The sequence below is a fragment of the Emys orbicularis genome, chromosome 6 (genome assembly GCF_028017835.1).
Source record: "Emys orbicularis isolate rEmyOrb1 chromosome 6, rEmyOrb1.hap1, whole genome shotgun sequence".
Lineage (NCBI taxonomy): Eukaryota > Metazoa > Chordata > Testudines > Emydidae > Emys > Emys orbicularis.
The window spans coordinates 129,113,491-129,135,365 of record NC_088688.1 but is presented as its reverse complement, the minus strand read 5'-3'; the positions used below and the strand labels follow the sequence as shown (position 1 = coordinate 129,135,365).

Sequence of the window (21,875 nt, the reverse complement as noted above, 5' to 3'; positions counted from 1 at the left end):
CTCGATATAGAAAGCAAGGGCCCTGCATACATCCAAGGAGTGCATACGCTGGTCTTGTCGCGTAGCGTGCGGCTTAGGATGGAAGACCGGGAGAAATATATCCTGGTTCACATGAAAAGCTGATACCGCCTTGGGAAGAAAGGCAGGGTGGGGGCGAAGCTGCACCTTGTCTTTATGGAAGACTGTATACGGAGGTTCGGACGTGAGCGCTCTGATTTCAGAAACACGCCTTGCTGAAGTGATGGCTACAAGGAAGGCTGTCTTCCAAGATAGGTAAAGGAGTGACCAGGTAGCCAATGGCTCGAACGGGGGCCCCGTGAGCTTGGAGAGAACCAGGTTAAGATCCCACGCCGGAACCGGTTGACGCAGCTGTGGGTATAGGCGGTCTAAGCCCTTGAGGAATCTGAAGACCATCGGGTTAGAGAAGATCGAGGAAGCGTGTTCTCCTGGGTGGAACGCCGATATAGCAGCCAGGTGCACCCTGACCGAAGATATCGCCAGGCCCTGCTGTTTTAGGGATAGGAGATATTCAAGTATAAGTGGGATCGACACCTGCAAGGGGGGCGTGGCCCGCTGCTCGCACCAACAGGAGAAGCGCTTCCATTTGGCCAAGTAAGTGGCCCGTGTAGAGGGTTTCCTGCTGCCCAACAGAACCTGCTGCACGGAATGTGAGCATCGCAGCTCCGCCCGAGTTAGCCATGCAGCATCCACGCTGTAAGGTGCAGCGATTGCAGGTCGGGGTGACAGAGTCGGCCGTGGTCCTGAGAGATCAAGTCTGGGCGCAGTGGAAGCGTGATCGGAGTCTGTACCGACAGCTCCAGGAGCGTGGTGTACCAGTGCTGTCTTGGAAAAGCCGGCGCGACTAGAATCATACGTGTCTTGTCTCTGCATAGCTTGAGCAGGACCTTGTGGACCAGCGGAAATGGAGGGAAAGCGTAGAACAGCTGGTCCTTCCACGGTAGCAGGAAAGCGTCTGACAGGGAGCCCGGAGATCGCCCCTGGAGGGAGCAGAACACGTGGCACTTCCTGTTGGGGCGTGAGGCGAATAGGTCGATCTGGGGAAATCCCCACCTCCAGAAGGTGGAATGGATGATATCTGGGCGAATCGACCACTCGTGCGTTTGGAAGGATCTGCTGAGACGGTCCGCTAGAGTGTTCTGGACTCCAGGGAGGAACGATGCCATGAGATGTATCGAGTGGGCAATGCAGAACTCCCACAGGCGAATGGCCTCTTGGCATAGGAGAGACGACCGGGCTCCCCCTTGCTTGTTGATGTAGAACATGGCCATGGTGTTGTCTGTGAGGACTGCCACGCAACGGCCATGTAGGAGACCGTGCAACGCCTGACAGGCTAGGCGCACTGCCATCAGCTCTCGAACATCGATGTGCAGAGCTAGTTCGGATGCGGTCCACAAGCCCTGCGTTTGGTGCCCCCCGAGGTGAGCGCCCCAGCCGAGAGATGATGCGTCCGTGACCAGGTACAGGGAGGGTTGTGGGGTGTGAAACAGCACTCCTTCACACACCGACTTGTGGTTCAGCCACCAGTTGAGATAGATCAAGACCGAATTCGGAACCGTGACCACCATGTTCAGGCTGTCCCGACAAGGACAGTACACCGATGACACCCAGGCCTGAAGCGGGCGGAGCCGAAGTCTGGCATGCCTGGTTACATAAGTGCAAGAAGCCATGTGTCCGAACAGGCCGAGGCACTTCCTTATCGTGGAAGTCGGGAAGCCCTGGAGGCTGCGGATGATGTTTGCGATGGTCTGAAACTGAGTGTCTGGCAGAAGAGCGCGGGCGAGTCTGGAGTCTAAGACTGCCCCGATAAACTCTATTCTCTGGGTTGGCTCCAGAGTAGACTTTTCTTTGTTGAGTAAGATGCCCAACTTGTGGAATGTTTGTAGTGTGATTTGGACGTGGGATTGAAGCTGCTCCCTGGTGTGGCCGCGCACCAGCCAGTCGTCTAGATACGGGAACACCCGTATCCTTTGTCGACGAAGGTAGGCTGCCACGATGGCCATACATTTGGTGAACACTCTCGGAGCCGTGGACAAGCCGAAGGGAAGGACAGCAAATTGGTAGTGTACATTGTTTACTACAAATCGAAGGAAGCGCCTGTGCGGAGGGTAGATTGCTATATGAAAATATGCGTCCTTCATGTCGAGGGCGGCGTACCAGTCTCCAGGATCCAGGGAAGTGATAATGGTCCCCGGCGAGACCATGCGGAACTTCAACTTTACCATGAATTTGTTGAGTCCGCATAAATCTAAAATGGGTCGAAGACCCCCTTTTGTCTTGGGGATCAGGAAGTAGCGGGAGTAAAACCCCCTGCCCCTTAACTCTGATGGAACCTCCTCTATCACCCCCATAGAAAGGAGCATAAAAACCTCCTGTGTAAGGAGTTGCTCGTGAGAAGGGTCCCTGAAGAGGGATGGGGAGGGAGGGTAGAAGGGGGGGGACGAAGAAAACTGAAGAGCGTATCCCCCTTCCACTGTGCGAAGAACCCAACGGTCCGAGGTTATAAGGGACCAAGCACGGTGGAAATGGGAGTGGCGATCCCGAAATAAAGGGAATGGATCCTGAGTGGTGGCTAGTACGCCGTCCTCGAGCGCACCTTCAAAAATTTTGTCTAGGCCCTGAAGGTGGTCTAGGAGGGCCTTGGTTCTGACCGGGTTGGGGGCCGGTCGACCTCCTTCTGCCACTTCGTCCACGCCTTCTGGGGAAGTCCTGTCTTGGACGAGGAGGAGGAGGGTAGAAGCTCTGGGGCTGGGGCCTAAAGGGCCTGCGCTGGGGTCCTGGGACATGCATCCCCAGGGAGCGCATGATGGTTCTAGAGTCGTTTAGGCTCTGCAACCGGGAGTCCATCTTGCCCGAGAACAGTCCCTGACCATCAAATGGCAGATCCTGTAGGGTCTGTTGCAGTTCTGGCGGCAAACCAGACACCTGGAGCCAGGAAATGCGTCTCATGGTTATACCTGACACCAGTGTTCTAGCGGCAGAGTCCGCTATGTCTAGTGAGGCCTGTAAGGAGGTCCTAGTCACCTTTTTACCTTCGTCTACTAGGGCCCCAAACTCCTCTCTCGAGTCCTGGGGGACCAACTCCTTAAATTTACCCATGGAGTTCCCTGAGTTGTAATCGTAGCGGCTCAAGAGCGCCTGTTGGTTTGCGGCTCTGAGCTGCAGACCCCCCGCTGAGTAGATCTTGCGTCTGAACAAATTGAACCGCTTGGCGTCCTTCGATTTGGGCATTTTGCCTGTTGACCATGGCGCTCTCTTGCGTTCACTGAGGAGACCACTAGTGAACATAGCTGAGGGTGGGTGTAGAGAGACTCATGGTCTTTAGAGGGGACAAAGTATTTCCTCTCTGCCCCTCTGGCAGTGGGTGGGATGGAGGCAGGGGTTTGCCATATGGTGTTGGCGTTAGCCTGGATCGTGCAGATGATGGGCAACGCCACCCGGGATGGGGCATCAGCTGAGAAGATGCTCACCACCGGGTCCTCCACTTCCACTATCTCCTCTGCCTGTAGATCCATGTTCCGTGCCACCCTACGTAACAGGTCTTGGTGGGCACGGAGGTCTATCGGGGGTGGGCCTGAGGTTGTCGTGCCCGCCACCGCCTCATCTGGGCAAGATGAGGAAGATGCCTCAGGAGGTAAAGGATCCAGAGGTAGGTCTGTGTCCGAGGATCCCTGATGTCCAGGATCCCCTGTACCGGGGTCTGGGGCCTGCATGGGCGTTGGCACAGGATCCTCAATACCCCCTGGGGGAGGACGGGTAATGGTGGCCTCCGGTACCCTGGGCTCTGAGTGTGCCGAGCGAGAGGCCGCTGGTGGAGCCCCTTGTGCCTGGTGATATGCCCATGGGGTCCAGAAAGACCAATGTGCAGGGTCCTGTCTAGGGTCCTCTGCCCCATCCTGCCAATGGCAAAGGTCGTCCGCTGCCTGACCCTGAGCAGGATAGGCTGAGCGGGAGGCACCTTCAGAAGAGCGAGACGCAGATCTTGAGGGCCAGGGCGGTGCCGAGCGTGATTGCGCTGGCTCCTCCTGGAACGGTGCCGAGCGGTGCCGGTCCACGGGAGAGCGGTCTCTGCGCGGTGCCGGGGAGCGGAACCGGGAGCGAGAACGGTGCTGATGGCCATGCCGGTACCAGGATCCAGATCTGGATCGCGAACAGGATCGGCGCTCATACCGGTGCTGGGAACTGCGTCGGGACTCTGAGCGGTATCGATGCTCGGGTCGGTGCTGAGAGGTGGACCAGTGCCGGGAGGAAGAGCTGGGCCGCGAGTACGACCGGCACCGTGATGAAGACCGGTGCCGGGACTGCGAGCGGCGTCGGGACCTGCTCCGAGACCGGTGCCGAGAATCCACGCTCGGAGATAGAGGGAGTAGCAGGGCAGGCTTGCCCCTGGATTGCACCGTGCGGAGCAGATGCGGTGCCGCGGTCTCTCGCCATCGCAAACGTCTCCGGCGTAGACGGGAGACACGGCTCAACCACGGAACGGGGCGGGGAGCCAGTCCGCACCGGACTCAGCGGCCCTACTACCGGTGCCGGAGTCAACGGTGTCTATGACGGCGCCTGTAACCTCAGACATTCCGATGCCGGACGCGACTCCACAGCCAGTGCGGGGGGCGCCGGTGCCTGCTGTTGCGTGGCAGTCTCCTGTGTTTTACGGGGTCTCTTGTGACCCGGAGACAGGGAACGGCGCCGAGGGGCTTGTGGCGAACGCAGTGCCGATGGAGGACAGTGCCGTGGGGTCTTATCCGCGTCTCCTCGCGGTGCAGTACCCGAGGCCGCCGCCGGGGCGCTGCGCACCGAGGCGTTCGATGCCGGAGCTTGGCGTGCCGAAGGAGGGTCAGGGCTAAGTGCCACCTCCATAAGGAGCTGTTTAAGACGAAAGTCCCGCTCCTTTCTGGTCCTGGGCCGAAAAGCCTTGCAGATCCTGCACTTATCAGTCTGGTGAGACTCCCCTAAACACTTTAGACAAGAGTCGTGGGGGTCTTCCGTTGGCATAGGCTTAGCGCAGGTCGCGCATGGTTTAAAGCCAGGAGCCTTGGGCATGAGCCCGGCTGCACGCCAGGGGGAAAGAGGGAGATGAGAACCCCCTTACCCCCGCTAACTACTTATAACTACTCTGTAACAGCTATTAAACTACTAAACTATACTAAATCTATAACTATACAACAAACAACTAACTACAACAATAACTAACAAGGAAAGCTAGGGAGAGTGGAGGACAGCTATGCCGCGCTCCACAGTTCCAACGACCATCACGGGCGGTAAGAAGGAACTGAGGGGGCGCTGGGTCGGCTGGGGTATATATCCAGCGCCATGAAGGCGACACTCCAGGGGGCTCCCCAGCCAACCCACAGGGTGTTGCTAGGGTAGAAAATTCTCCGACGATCGTGCACGCGGCGCACGCACACCTAATTGGAATCAATATGAGCAAGCACTCGAAGAACTGAATGTTTATGAAAAATTACAAACTCTCTTGAGAAAAGATTTTGTTATTAAATGGATAAGCAAAAAGAATGTGAATTTATATTTTGTTTATACATTGTTTAAAATAATATAAAATGTTCCATCAACATAGACCATTACCAGGTCATTGCCAGAATTTTATAAATGTAACCTGCCACTGCTAGTTTCATCTGAATTTTTGCTAGTTTCACTTGAACTTTTCTCAGCTGTCTATTAAGTACAAGCAGTGACTTACCTGAATGTCGTCTGTACCACCAAGGATAAAAACATCTTTAGAATCACGATGAGGAAGAACAATGAATTCAGTTGTTTTCCAAGAATCCTCCACCTGGTTGAGAAAATTATAAACCTTGTAAATCTACTTACAATACTAAAACATTTAGGTTTTACAAAGTAAATAAAGTGTAGAAAGTCTAATTCCAACTAATGAAAAATCTGCCCTTTCACCTAAAAAACCCCCAACAACAACGAGTAGTCCAGTGGCACCTTAAAGACAAACAGATTTATTTGGGCATAAGCTTTCATGGGTAAAAAACCCAATTTTTCAGATGCATGGGGCTAAACAGACACTGTCAAATGATTGTTTTACTTTGTGGTGTTTGTTCTCTCTTCTCAGAAGAAAAAGGGAAAAAATCTCTGCTGACTTTGTCCTTTTCCATTTAACAAGCATTAACCTTTTTCTTACTTTGCATAAAACTATAATAAACAAAGGATGGTTTTTGTCTGTTTACAATAATGTCAACTTGCATCGAGACTCTTCAAGCCAAAACATGACTTCAGCACAGACTTGCTGACACCAGGGGGTATGTGCTACTGGAGAGGCAGCCGAGAAGGCCCAGAACGTTCTGTGGGCCCAACATTCTCTGCCAAGGACAGTTCTGTGGGCAGTGCACCTGCTGCATCAGTCTCTGCCTTTGTAAGCCCCCTTGAACATGCTCCTTGGAAGGGCAGAGGTCTATTATGACATAAACTGTATTTCTGCTTTATATTTCGCTCAAATATAAAAATTCTACTTACCATTAATGTGGTACTTATATACTGTGTATATACTTACATACATATATATTGAGAGACACATTCTTTCTTAGTCGTCCATAAAAAGGTCAAGGTTTTCAGCACATTATCAAAAACAAAGACAAATGTTTGTTTGTAAAAGTTACCTTTTTGAGAATGGTCTCTAAGGAAGCTTCTCCAGAAGCTTGTCCAGAAACATCCTGAATTTCTTGAGAAAATTCAAAAGCACTGAGCTCAACCAGTCGAGCCAAAGATAATGGGTATTCCACATCCACCAGTGGTGCATTAACTATTTGCTCCAAAACTGCCCAGTGCCTGGGTTTCAAAAAGGGGTTTCTTAGGTCTGTGATAACTGGAAGCTGGAAAAGTAAAACAAACACTATATTTATTTTTCATTCATGTATTTTACAACCCTAGAGCTCTCTCAAAGCACCATCTTTTACATAGAGCTTGTAAGTAGAACTTGTAAAAGACTTTTGATCAAAATTTTTATTTAATTATTTTTAGAAACAAATGATCCTTTTCCCCCCAGTTTCTTTTTGTTTGAAATTTTTGGCAAAAAGCAAAATCGTTTAGTTTTCAAAAACTGAAGTTTTCAATTTTTTGTTTTTTCACTCCTTTTCCATTTTGCCTCTGGACGAGTTATATAAAATGAGGGAATCTTTGAAGTTTATTGAAAAATAAATAGTATAGTTTAACTTCATGTTTTTCTAAAAAGCTTTTTGGAAAGTGAATTTCAAGTTGCTATTTTACCTTTTCTCTCATCTTCTCCACATTCCCCTTGAGCCGGGGCACTATATTATTGGGTGGCAAACCCTTTTCCAACTGATTCACAAATTTGGCGTACTTGGAAACCTGAGAATTCAGGTATTCTGGATCCAAGGTATCAAATTTACACTGTGAAAAACAAACAGAGAAAATATATTAATTAATGGTCACATTCACTTTGAATAGTACCTTACTCCACAAAGAAATCACTGCAATCAATGGCACTACTCATACAGTAAGGCACTACTCAACATAAGTAAGGATAGCAAAATCTGACACACAGTGCGTCCAACAGTTACAGTAGATGGTCAGATCCTGCAATCCTTGGGCACTCAAAGGCTTCAAAAGGCAGTATATTCTAAAGCAAAGCACTATTATATACACGTAATCCATTAAACACAGGTAAAAGAAAGGTACTACAATAGAACACTAATGATAGGGAGACTCAGCGAATTTTGCAAAATTAAAAAGAAAAGGCTCTACTGTGGTTTGATAATAGGCAAAGCTGGCACTTTTGATGCCTGCAGTCTGCCACTGCCACAATTAGGGTGATCAGATAGGGACAGTCCCGAATTTTGGGGCTTTTTCTTATATAGGTACCTATTACTTTCCACCTCCTGTCCTGATTTTTCACACTTGCTATCTGGTCATCCTAGCCACAATATATGGAATGACCACAGTCTTTCTTAAACAACTGCACAACAACAAAGTACAAACACAAACAGGTTTCCACACAACTCAAGTCCCAGCATTGTCTGCCTTGTTTTCACCAGGGACCAAGTCTTGTCTAAATCTCTATACAGCACACACAGACATCTAGTACGTAATTAATATACAGCAAGTAAATACACCATGACACCAACTACCATACCATGACAAGAGGTAGGGTGAGATGTACCATATACCTTTCAGATGCGGAATCCCTCTATGCTCTGGTGGAAGAAGGCTCCCACTTAGGGTGTATGGCAGCCTGATATACAATAGGAAACACACCTCAATATTTTATAGGAGGGCACAAATGGAGCCAAATTTGATCTAAACAAGCAGAAAAGACTAAAAGTAGTGGGGGAGGTAGAAATTACAAAACACTAGTATTGAGAAGTATGAGACACCTCGCACAGCACAAAAATCAACCTTTCTTCTCCATTTATTTTGTTAGTTTTCACTGACAGAATCTAAGATAGCTGCATACATTACTATATACCTTGAGGAAACACTCATAAAAATCAGCGCAAAGCAGATAAAATGTTGATTTTTCTGACTAATGCAGCTGCAGCAGCAGTGATAGGGAGCCCCTCTTCCAGTCAGCAGTGAAACAGGAACTGACAGCTAGAGGCCCTAAGGGCTAGTTCATCTCCTCAACAGGAAGAGAACATCCCATCTGTTGGAGGGGAGGTGCTGGCCGCCCTAAACCTCTGAAGTCATGGCAGTTCCCACCAGTACAGCACTGGGAACCCACACACAAGAATGGGGCATTACTATAATGACTGAGACTTTATATGCTGTCTCATAATAATATTATTTATTGATTTATATGTACTGCAGGAGCACCTAGAGCCATTGTGCGGGACCCCAGTGTGCCAGGCTCTGTACATCATCTAATGAAAAGATGGCCCTGGCCATAAACAATTTCCAATCTATGGATATTATTATAGAGACAATCGGTGGTTAGAACACAGAAGGTATCAGTGAGATGTTTAAATTATTGGCAGGTAAATATAAAACAAAAATTTCTTCACAAATCATGCAGTCATCTTGTGGAAATTACTACTGCAGGCAATCAGAATGTCCAAAACTATAGCTGGATGTGAAGAGGAGGTGAAAGAATTTTACAACCCAGAAGAATATTAGCTGTTTTGTTGGCCAAGACATGAGTAACCAAAACTCATGCTTTGCGGTGTCATCTGACCACTGCAAGGTCCAATTCATTACTCCTGGGGGCATTCTGCACCAAAAAATTAAAAATTCTGCGTACTATATTTTAAAATTCTGTCAAGTTCTGCAAATTGTATTTGTCAAATAAATGTGGAGGCTCCAGCATGGCATTGGGGAGCACAGGCCACTGGCTGCACAGAGGTGGGAGATCACTGTGCAGCTCCCCCCCCCCCCCCCCGCCCCGGGACACGGACTCAGCGGAGAGGCTGCACCCAACCCTGACACAGCGCAAGGACTGGGCCTGCCCCTCCTTGCCAGATGTGCCAGGTGTGGGCAGGCAGGCTCAGCAAGGCAGGGGCTTAGCATGGGGAGATCCAGGTGTGGGTTGAGAGGGTTCTGTGTGGAGCAATCTAGGTGCGGGCAGCTCAGTGGGGGATCCAGGTGCAGGGGGGATCTGGATGCACATGGGCTTGTTGGAGGGTTCTGGGTGCAATGGTAATGGGACTCTGCAGGGGGTGTCCAGGTGAAGGTGGTTGGGGAGCAGCATGGGGGGCGTGGGGGGATAGCACTCGGAAGGGGTGTGGGGGTGGGGGGCTCAGTGGAGGGGGCAGTTGCTGGGGGAGTGGGGCTCAGTGAGGTGGGGATCCAGGTGCAGGTGGCTCGTTGGGGTGGTCCAGGTGCAGGGGGAGTGAGGCTCATTGGGGGGGGGGTTTCTGGGTGCAGGGGCCTGAGGCTTGGTGGGAGGGTCTGGGTATGAGGGATATGGAGGCCCGGGGGTTGGGTGGATGGGGGAGCAGCTCCCTGTACAGGGATCCCTCCCCCTGCAGCTGAGGAGCGATGGGTGCAGGAAGTGTGTGTGTGGCGGGGGGGGAGGGTTGCGGCGCATCCTACAGCTTGGGGAGAAATCTGGGGATGGGTCTGACACGGCCCCGGATGCCATGCAGGGGAAGAGGAAGTCCCGTCCTCCCCAGCCCAGCTGGGACTAGCAGCTGAGCCTGGTGCAGGGTAGGAGACACCAGCCAGTTTTTCCCCAGTCCTGTCTCCTGCCCCACAATCATTTACCTCTCTGCTGTCTGCCCTGGACACCTGAAACATACTGCTGGGGAGGGACGCACGAGAAAGTCATTTTTCTGTGGGGAAGCAAAGAAATCTGCGAGGGACATTAATTCTGCGCACGTGCAGTGGCAAAGAATTCCCCTGGGAGTAACTCATGTATATTTTGAAGAGAAGCCTGAAGAAAGCCAAATGAAGGAAAGTGAAACTTTATCTAAGGGCAGACTATTTTTATCCTGTTTTGTTTTGTTTTTCTTTTTCTACTTTAGTAGCCTTAGTAACTGCAGGTATCCATAGTGACACAGAAAGATTAAGTAGCCTTCAAAACCCAAATGTTTGTTCTAAATGGTTAGAATAAAACTTACTTATCTACAAAATTCCTGCCATGTTATTCAAACTTTACAATTTGCTTCACAATACTCACAAGATAATATATAGAGCAATTCAAGAAGCAGAACCTCTGGAATAACTTACAAAAATATTAGCTGCATAGTAATCTTTTAAAGCTCTGTGATGCAAAAATCTATAATGCTATTTTGGAAAAATAAAAGAAACAGTATTTTTTCTACATATTATAAACTAGAATTTTATATTATAAACTGTATTATACATCATTTTTATACTTGGTCATTTAGGAATCAGAGCATTTAATTTACCTCCATCCATTCTGTTTGGAGTATTTCCCATTCAGAACAAGAATCCCAAAGCAGCTGTTTGAGTTTCAGTTCTGCACTAACTTCCTCCAAAGCATCAAATTTTGAAATTTCCACCTTAAAAGAGAAATTTAAAAAATCATTTTAAAAACTTCTTATAAAACAATCTACTGTATATTTTTAAAAATACCCACTTCACATTTGCCAAATTCTACAGTTAACATTGGGAGGGGAGTGGGGATACCAATTTATCATATTGCTTTAGGAGCAAATAATCTGTTCTAAACCACATTTCTTCTTAAATACTTTTGTGCAAAAGATATGAAATTATTGTGAACTCCATGCAGTTGTCTTGACTCATTTTATCTACTGCAGTCAGTAAACACTGCAGTCTATTGAATAATTTTTAGTCAGTTCTGTGAAAAACTGCCAAGGCACATACATTGCATTAAAACAGCTCTCTCCATCTGTGCGGAATATTCAACACTAAACAAAGATATGCTTTAGGCAGCTGGAAAAGCTCTGTTTGATTTCCACAGTATACCCAGTCCTGAGAAGGATCAGTGACATTCCCTTTAATTACAGGTAGAAGAGCTCTCTCACTATAACAGATTGCAATAATTCTATTTATCACCCATAACCAAAGCAAATTTATGATAACTCAACTGCCCATGTTTTCAGATGGTATTGTGGCCACCTAAATATTATGAGGATCCAGGTGCTACCCAAAGATGGCATTAGGTTAGTAACTAGCAAATGGACATCTTCCAAAAAAGTCTGTTCTTTCCAACAGCACGCTAGTGCTACTTACCCCTCTAAACCTACTGATACAGCTGTACATATGTATCCACTTAAAGCACATTTCCAACCCCATGGAAATTAAAGCCTCCTTCAATATAGTTCTCAGGAGTTATGACATACAGTTGTGTAACCCACAGTGCTTTCAACTACTAGAAGTGGAACCTTTGAAAGAAGTCTCAGCTGTTGTATTGTCAGATATTGTACCGACCGAAGTTACAAGCTCTAGTGGCCATTCCAGCAATGTAGGTACCTTCTGAGCAGCAAATAAGTTGTAAGGTGAATGCTTACAAAGCTTACAAACTACCTGTCATCAGCAGTCCTCATCAGCATTACATTTATAGCCACACAAACATCCAGGCTTGGTGGCAAAGCTCTCATCTAACGCTCATGAGGCCCTCATAAAACAGATGGTTCATAGATAGTACAAATGAAGTCATTGTTTGTCACTTTTGTTTCTTTAATGTAGCTCTTACAAGGGTTATGCTCCAGAAGAACTCTGGTTTCCAAGCCTATAAGGAATCCCAAAGCCCAACGGATTCACAGAGTCTAAAGAGGAAAAAGATCTATTAAAAGACGTAGCCCAACTCCCTGCCAATGGAGGATTGCTCCCTACTGCACATTTCTTGTGCATTTTTTCCTAGCTGAACAGGCCAAGGGGGAGTCCAGGTGGCTGCCACAGGCTGTTCCATGGTATTATCTGAAAATTCGAATCAATCAAGGTACTTCCTCAGTGGATTAGCTCCTTCAATGCAGACACATCAAAGAAGGTACAGTGTGTGGACATGTGGACTCCCTCATGAGCCTGTTTGATTAGGAAACAATATACCAGTAAACGTGAAATAGGACATGGGTCTAGCTGAGCCTTATCGGAAGTGAGCCACAAACAATCCCCAGACTTCTAGCTGGGTCTTTGTTAGTCCCTTGAACTCCCACTCCCCCAGTAGCTGATGGAGATTGTGATTTTCATAAATTCTCTTTAAAATGCTTACAAAGATTACAAAATCCATTGGTTTAATTAGGACATCACACACAATTTTTCAAAGGAGCCTCAATCCAGCCTTCACTGCATGAGCAGGTTTGGGCAAGAAATACCTATTTCCAAAAAGACACTAGCCAGGGCATTGGCTTTACAAAGTTCTGCTATTCAGAAACATTTGTTTGTTTAACACTGCAAAAAATACAGTTCAATTCAGGTTTCATAAAAGTCCAGCAAAGAGCTGGGAAAAAATTACCTTAAAATTCTTCTGGTAGGATTTATACTGGAATGCCCGTTTCTGTAGCTCATCTAGAATGGTTTGCAAGTCTGTTAGAGTTTGTTTTACTTTGGCTTGGTCAGCTGCAATATCCAAAATCTGTGGGTCCTGTTTAGCAAAAACAACTTTTTGTTGGTTTGTTAAATTTAGCTTTTAGTCCAGGTTGAGATAAACATCCTATATTCCAAGCTAATGGAAATAAGTTTTAAACTCAGTAACATATACAACCAATATTTCAATATTCAAATGTATAGCATAACGTATGTGTGATGAGATTTAATCTATTTTAAATGACCAATGTAAATAGGTATGGAAAAGTTATCCAGTATCAAAGATTCCAGATCAAATCTCTTCTCTTTATAAATGAAAAATATATTCTCTCCCCGCCATCTTCAATTTGCCATCAGTTGGTGAAGGTTAGCTCCCTAACCGAATAGATCATGGAACCTCACTATGCCATGGCTAGAGCTACACATTAAGGGCATCTTTCCAGGACCTGATTGCTTATGGCAACATCTGTGAGGAAAACCTGCAGTCAGGCAAGTCATGGTCCCTTTTATACCCATAATCATGGAATCATAGAATCACAGGACTGGAAGGGACCTTGAGAGCTCATCTAGTCCAGTCCCCTGCCTCATGGCAGGACTAAGTATTATCTAGACCATCCCTGACAGGTGTTTGTCCAACCTGCTCTTAAAAATCTCCAATGCTGGAGATTCCACAACCTCCCTAGGCAATTTATTCCAGTGCTTAACCACCCTGACAGTTAGGAACTTTTTCCTAATGTCCAGCCTAAACCTCCCTTGCTGCAATTTAAGCCCATTGTTTCTTGTCCTATCCTCAGAGGTTAAGAAGAACAATTTTTCTCCCTCCTCCTTGTAACAACCTTTTATGTATTTGAAAACTGTTATCATGTCCCCTCTCAGTCTTCTCTTCTCCAGACTAAACAAACCCAATTTTTTCAATCTTCCCTGATAGATCATGTTTTCATTTTTGTTGCTCTTCTCTGGACTTTCTCCAATTTGTCCACATCTTTCCTGAAATGTGGCACCCAGAACTGGACACAATACTCCAGTTGAGGCCTAATTAGTGCAGAGTAGAGCAAAAGAATTACTTCTCGCTTTTAAAAACATGTACATTTCAAAATATGTCTAAGCATTACAGATCAAATCCTGCCCCTCTATCCACAGCACCCTGGTTACAATGGAACTGGTGTGGTTCCCTTGCCAGTGGTAGGAAGATGAGGATTTTGGGACTCCAAGTGGGGTCCGAGGGCAGAAAGGTGAAGGAGCAAGTGCCAAGCTGATGAACCCCATCACATGTAGAGGCAGTACGTATGGGGGACATTGCTGAAGCTCTGAGACAGGTTGGGGAGAAGGATTTCATCCCTCCAGTCCCTGAGAGACCCACTGTGATAAGATCTGCTCTGTTTGGGTGCAGAAGATACAATTTGGTCCTATATGTTTAGATCCATAAGGCCAAATCCTGCCCTCAGAAATACTGTGCAACCCTTCAACTCATACAGCACAATTTAAAATATGAGCATTGGCATCGGATTACAGATCACACCTTACTTCACATTGTTGAATAGACTGTTGATAACTTTATAGTCCTTACTACTGCTCGGTTGTCTTGTTTTAATAAAACACAATTGCAGAAATTCTATACAGTATAAAAATAATGTAAACTGCTCTTTGCAAACCTGGGCTTGCTGTTTCACTTCTTTCACTTCCTCATTTAGCTCTACAACATCTTGGTCTAAATGTTGACAAAATTTGGTAATGCTGGAATCTCTTTCACCCACTGATTTGTCAATTGCATTGCGAACCGCAACAATGGATGGTTTCAGAGTTGCAAAAAGAGCAAAATCTTCAGGAGGTGTCGGTACTTGGTACTGTTCAATAAGCTGATACATCTGAGTTACCACATTTCCTTCTTCTTCAAGGCTTTCAATCTGAAAAAATAGTCATACTTCAACTATTGTGAATCAACCATGTTTTCGTAAGTAATCCTTACCATTATTTAATCTTAGTTACATTGCTGACAGTATCAAAATATGGTTATTACAGTAAAATAATTTTAATAAGGGGAAGAAAACAAGTCCTAGCCAAAGATTATCTTTTTATGTGATTAAAATTAACAGGTTAATCATGTCCCTGAATTTTTTCATTTCTTATATCACTACTGTTTGAAAATAGAGTATGTCCAGGCTGCTGGAGAAGACAGAAATGTTTGGTTGGACTTGTGGCATCTTCTTCAATGTACCCTCCCTTAGCATACAGTATGTTATGTTACCATTTTATTCCATTATAGAGAGTTTTGATACCAAAATATTAGGCAGTGGCACATATAGTTACTCTCTCAGTTTGCTTTATTTTGCTGGTTGCAAGTCAGTCTATTTCTGGATGTTCTGGAGAAGATGGATTTTGCTGCTACTAAAAGTGTGAAATTTCAGTCTAAAAGGAATTTGAGAAAGTTATTAGCAGCTGAGAAAGGGAGATTAAAAATTGAAAATGTAGTTCAATCTTTTATACAGCAGTCTCCACCTGTGAATGCAATAAGTACACATTTTTCAGCTGGCAGTAATTAGAAACATTTTTAAAATGAAAACAGGCAGCTTTGTCCTTACCTGTGAAGTTGTCTCCTCATAAAAGGAAATCCTCTAGTCTGGAATGGACTATTGGTTTGGCCACACCACCCATGAGCATGCAGTGGCAGCTCACTGCCAAGGATTTCTAATATCACAGCTTCCCCCTACATATGCTTGGTAAACTGCATCACAAGCCCAGCAGACAACTTCCAATGCTTCTGACCCTGAAACAACTAATAACATGTCCAGAAGCTGCCATCTTATCTCAGTGAGGTAAGAAAGATTTGTACAAAAAGGATGAAAAAGAAATCTCTTGGTGCAGTTGATAAGGGACAACTTTAGAAAGGAATTCCAAGATTGTCTGTAGGACCACGTTGCCATGACTAATCAGACATTAAAATACTGTTCCTTCTCACAGAGGTGACTGGTATAAGAAAAGCTACTTTAAATGAAGAGGAAAAAAAACACTGAGGTTGTATTCCACAGTTCAAATGACTGTTGCATCAGCTAATCCAAGAACAACTTCTGACTGCCAATGGGTGTTTGGATAGAAGGACAGATTTTTGTCACAGCATACGTAAATCTGAGCACAGGAGGATGAGAAATTAGCGTCTCTCTTCTGAAGGAATCATGAGAGCTCCTAATACAGCCACTTGGATTCTTAATGTATTGATTGAACAAAAACCAAATATAGGTCTTGGCTGAAACTGATTTAGCACTGAGGCCATGTTAATAAGAACATAAGAACATAAGAACATAAGAAAGGCCGTACTGGGTCAGACCAAAGGTCCATCTAGCCCAGCATCTGTCTACCGACAGTGGCCAATGCCAGGTGCCCCAGAGGGAGTGAACCTAACAGGCAATGATCAAGTGATCTCTCTCCTGCCATCCATCTCCATCCTCTGACGAACAGAGGCTAGGGACACCATTCTTACCCATCCTGGCTAATAGCCATTTATGGACTTAGCCACCATGAATTTATCCAGTCCCCTTTTAAACATTGTTATAGTCCTAGCCTTCACAACCTCCTCAGGTAAGGAGTTCCACAAGTTGACTGTGCGCTGCGTGAAGAAGAACTTCCTTTTATTTGTTTTAAACCTGCTGCCTATTAATTTCTTTTGGTGACCCCTAGTTCTTGTATTATGGGAATAAGTAAATAACTTTTCCTTATCCACTTTCTCAACATCACTCATGATTTTATATACCTCTATCATGTCCCCCCTTAGTCTTCTCTTTTCCAAACTGAAGAGTCCTAGCCTCTTTAATCTTTCCTCATATGGGACCCTCTCTAAACCCTTAATCATTTTAGTTGCTCTTTTCTGAACCTTTTCTAGTGCTAGAATATCTTTTTTGAGGTGAGGAGACCACATCTGTACACAGTATTCGAGATGTGGGCGAACCATGGATTTATATAAGGGCAATAATATCTTCTCAGTCTTATTCTCTATCCCCTTTTTAATGATTCCTAACATCCTGTTTGCTTTTTTGACCGCCTCTGCACACTGCGTGGACATCTTTAGAGAACTATCCACGATGACGCCAAGATCTTTTTCCTGACTCGTTGTAGCTAAATTAGCCCCCATCATGTTGCATACAATACATCAGGTTCTGAAGATATGGTAACAAATCTTGGATGTAGAGTCTCCCATAGTCTGAAGGAGAACATTCTTCAGCTTGTTGGGATGACCAAATTCACAATTCATTCTTCCAAGTTTTAGGCTGTCAATTAAACTATGCCTTGGTCATGGCAGCACATGTGTTCCTGGCACCAGGAGGTCTTTGATGACCATAAACACTAACAAGGACAGACTAAAGGAGAAGGCATCTATCTTCCATGCCTTGCTTTCCCATTCCCTGGAGCAGAAGAGACACCACTTTTGTTGTCATTTGTGTCAATCTGTGGATTCCCCCACTCCAGGAAGACCAACTGAAGCATTTGCTGTTCAACACCCTCACTGTCTAGGGGAGAGTGTCTGATGACTAAGCCAATTGGCCTGGCCGTTGATCATACCCTGCACAGAAGCAGCAGATATCATTAGGTTCCTCTTCCTGTACTGTGTACGAATACTTCCGATGGCTCAAGTGAAATTCTATTTGTGCACCCAAGCCTAAGAGGGAGGCATATCAACTTGATCCTGCTAACTAGGACCTCTGTTAGAGACCTTTCCTGTGTCAGATTTCTGATCTTGCACCACCTTTTTAAAGGCTAAAGGACTGAACCTGGGAAGGTGAACTAGTTGTCCAAGGACCTTGGCCATTGACAAGAGGAGCATCTGAAAAGGCTCTACATGTAAGAGTTACCACTATGCAGTGTCAGCACAGAAAATCATCAGTCTCAGAAGCTGGAGGGGCTGCCAGATAGTACCCCACTGCTAGAGGAGAAGGATACTCATAGATAGTGGCCCTGCTATGCTTGTTTTCTCTAGTCACATCCTCCACTAAGCTCTGTGCATCATGAGCCTGCCAGGAGAGGAGTGAGGAGGAGGGAAAAGAACTCCAGACATAGCCAGTGACCAAAGCCATTCAACAGCAAACTGAGCAGAGAGAGCTCTTCTCTTCTTGAGCTGCTTCTACCATAACACTGGGCTTGAGACACAGTTCCCAATTTTATAAAGAGGGAAATGTGGCACCCAAACTCCTCACCACTGTGCTGTCTCTGTGATGTGATATGAGACATCTCTGTGATGGGAGTGGTCAGCTCAGTAGTCCATTCCTGACTAATGAACTGACTGCGTATAAGCAAAAAAATATAACACGAGTTTGATATTAACTCTGATCCAGTCTTATAATTTCTAGTGATGCTCCATTGAGAAATGATAATGTACAAACTTTATTTTTTACTTTTGTGGGGGTCTGCAGCATGTGAACACATGGTCTTCCTTACCCACCTTTTCCAATAAACTACATATATAAAATATACTCTCAGATTCCTAAGGCAGTGGCCCCTCCCCCCCATCTCCTGAAAGACAGAATGTACTTACTCGTTCCTGAATTTCATCAAGGAATATCAGGCTATTCACATATTCTGTAGTTGTGGATGGGAGAAACTCAAGTTTAAATTTGGCATCTTGTGCCTCAGCTATAATGTCAGTCACTTTTTTCTTCCCAATAACTGGAAGCATATCATTAATGACCTAGAAAGCAAAGGGAAATACTAGATTGTGTAAAATATTCTTAAAGCTAGAGGTGAAAGGTCAATAAATTCATGCTACTTTGGCCTGGATGGCAGTGAGTTCTAAAGATGAAGAGCCCTCATGGAGAACGCTCCTTTCTTTTTAACCAACGGAGCTCCAGCTCGAGAGCCTCCACTGATCTCAACTGTGGCAGTAGGTCATAGGGAGAGGTGAACTCTCTCAGTTAGGGAGGTGCCAGGCCAATCAGGCCTTTTTCAGAGCAGATCATTTTAAACTTGATCCTATAACAAACAAGCAGCCAGTACAGATCCCAAAGCACTGGCACTGTGTGCTCATGGCAAGATACTCCACTTTACAACCAAGATACCACATTGGAATATTTCGCAGTACATCTTAAAGGATGTTGCAAAGTACCTGTGAAATTAGTGTATGAACTGAGTTTAAAAACAGGATGAACCCATGATATTGTTGGAGATGTCATAACATTTTTTATACTAGAATATAAACAACAGTAGAACTTTAAACAAAAGGAACTGGCCAGCTTGTCCAGTTGCATCACTGGGCAGCCACTGACCTTAGCAAAACTGAAATGGGATAAATTCTTGCTATATTGCCTGTAGACTTACCTCCAAGCAGCGCTTTGGTGATGGTATTAATTTTTCTTTCAGTTTTCTAGCATCTATAAGCAACAAGCCTAAATTTCTTTTCTGCTTTATAGCCAAAGCATCTTTGTGTTCTCTGTGATATTTCTCCAGTTGTTCCGCAAAGAAATCGACCCCTGTGTATTATAATGACAGTGTCAAACTAAAAATAATAACTGACACTTTGTCTGAAAAATGCTTTATCAAAAGTGTATGCACAATTGTATTACAGAGTTGTAAACAGAACAAAACGTATCTAGAACTCTGATCATCTAAACAGAAACCAATGCAAACATCTGCTATTCAATAGAACAATGTACTGAAACTACAGACAGAGCTATGTGTCAGTGTTTCAACTCTAAGGTTCAGTTTTAAGAGATAGACACAGACCATTCAATTTGGATAAAACAACCTTCGCCCAAAGCTAAAACCAAGCCTTTTGAAATTTAAGTTCTATAAAGTTTGATTAACTTTTTCTTTTTAAAGGCATGACACTTGTCCTCACTGAGTAAATAAACATAAAGGGAATGGGGACCTACTCTGGTTTATGAAAGGGCAGTGGGTAGGGAGAGGCTGTGCCAGGGCCGAGGGAAGAAACCATCTACTGGAGGGACAAAGGTGCGCTGTTGCTGGAGGCAGTGGCCCTTGCATGGTGCAGGTAAACATCAGTACCTGCCTAGCACTCCGGAGAAACACTGAAATACTCAAAATGCCAAAGCACTATCTGACTGTACACCAGGGCCACCGCTCTATGAGACAGTACTGTATCAGAGCTCCTTTTGGCATCAACACTTCTGAAACCACAAATGTCAGCTTGAAACATCAGAAGAGCATGCATCCTGGGTAGATGGATCCTTTTGAGGTCTGGATGTTGGAAGGATTTTAAGGCATTAGATCAGTGGCTCTCAACCTTTCCAGACTACTGTACCCCTTTCAGGAGTCTGATTTGTTGTGCATACCCCCAAGTTTTACCTCACTTAAAAACTACTTGCTTATAAAATCAGATATAAAAATACAGAAGTGTCACAGAACACTGTTACTGACAAGTGGCTGACTTTCTCATTTTTACTATATAGTTATAAAATAAATCAATTGGAATATAAATATTGTACTTACATTTCAGTGTATAGTATATAGAGCAGTATAAACAAGTCATTGTCTGTATGAAATTTTAGTTTGTACGGACTTCGTTAGTTCTTTTTATGTAGCCTGTTGTAAAACTAGGCAAATCTCTAGATGGGTTGATATCCCCCCTGGAAGATCTCTGAGTACCCCCAAGGGTACATGTATCCCTGGGTGAGAACCACTGCATTAGACCACTGAGTGTCTCTCAAGGATAGATGTGAAACTTCCATTTCTTTCTTTGCCTTAACTGTCTTATTATTTATTATTATTCTCAGACAAAGAACCACACTAACTTGGAGTTAAAGTTGAGATCACATAGAAGTATTTTAGGGTAACACACATTATAGGGATGTTATAATTATCACAAAAAAACCCAAACATTACAAAAACTAGGAAATTCGGAGTTAAGGTTAAACTTCAAAGAAATTGGCACATTGAGGAATGGAAAGGCACAGTTCAGGCACCTTTAACCTAAGGACACAACCTTAACTCTTGGCTGTAGTGACACCATGTAATAATAGGCTTAATCCTAATTGTATGGCTATTAGTGCTTGTGGTCCCAGAGAAGGCTAAAGTAATTTTTAAAGACACGGTAGTTTTCTCATACTTTCCCCTCTCGTGACATCGCTGTTGAACAGTGAAGATTTTTTTAAATCCAGCAGAAGGCAGCAAGGCACTCTCACAGTTGTTGGGTGGGCAAGTGTCCAGCAGATTCTCTCTCCAGCCTCTGTCTAGTGTGTGTCCAGACTGTGCAGCAGCGGATGGCTCAGGGCTGTCATCACTGGAACCTCTTCTTCTTTCTCAGTGGCTCTGAGGGCTTCTGGGCTTGGTAATGATACTGGGCAGAGGGATGCTGCCTGAAATAAGTTTGTTGTCTTTTTGCTTCCTCTCTTGGGACAGGAACACACAGATCCAACCATACAGAGTCACCCTGGCTCCTTTTATGAATGGAGGACTTTGTCCATTTTAGAATTAAAACGTTCATTACACTCAAAAAGAAGGGCTTTGATTATAGTTTTGACATCCCTGGACAGGGACAGGAGCTAGGAAGACCTTCTTATTGCCACTTATGTGACCATAATACATGTTGCAGCATCAGATACATCCACTGCAGCTTGCAGGAAAGTGTGAGCCATCAGCTGTCCCTCAATCGTGATGGGTTTTGTTCTCCTCAGTAGTCCTGTGGTCGCTTGTCCACAAACTGAGACAGCTTATCCCAGTTCATGTAATCATACTCGGAACTGAGGGAATACTTGGTAATAAGCCAGGGAGGATGACAGACGAATTTGCAATTGAAGAGGCTGAGTTTCTTCCGGCCCTTCTTTCTAGGTGTGAATTTGGGAGGTCCCTGGTTTTTTGACATTTTCTGTAGTGCAACTACTACAACTGATCCCAGTGCAGCTGGGAATAAAGGTATTTAAAAATCCTATGGAAGAGACTTGGTACCTTCTGTCTTCTCACTTGGATGTGGTCAGTATTGATGCTGGTGT

The 21,875-nt window shown here is 45.1% G+C and overlaps 1 protein-coding gene across 1 annotated transcript in view; it reads right to left on the bottom strand.

Moving 5' to 3' along the window:
* DNAH6 (dynein axonemal heavy chain 6) overlaps positions 1–21,875 on the bottom strand; it is a 180,585-nt gene that overhangs the window by 142,362 nt on the left and 16,348 nt on the right. Inside the window, exons 12-19 of the mRNA XM_065405933.1 lie at positions 19,246–19,397; positions 18,467–18,619; positions 14,598–14,849; positions 12,875–13,003; positions 10,845–10,958; positions 7,246–7,389; positions 6,639–6,851; positions 5,714–5,806 (exon numbers count right to left, since the gene is read on the bottom strand). Coding sequence (XP_065262005.1) covers positions 5,714–5,806; positions 6,639–6,851; positions 7,246–7,389; positions 10,845–10,958; positions 12,875–13,003; positions 14,598–14,849; positions 18,467–18,619; positions 19,246–19,397 — 1,250 coding nt within the window. The remainder of the gene's footprint in view (positions 1–5,713; positions 5,807–6,638; positions 6,852–7,245; positions 7,390–10,844; positions 10,959–12,874; positions 13,004–14,597; positions 14,850–18,466; positions 18,620–19,245; positions 19,398–21,875) is intronic.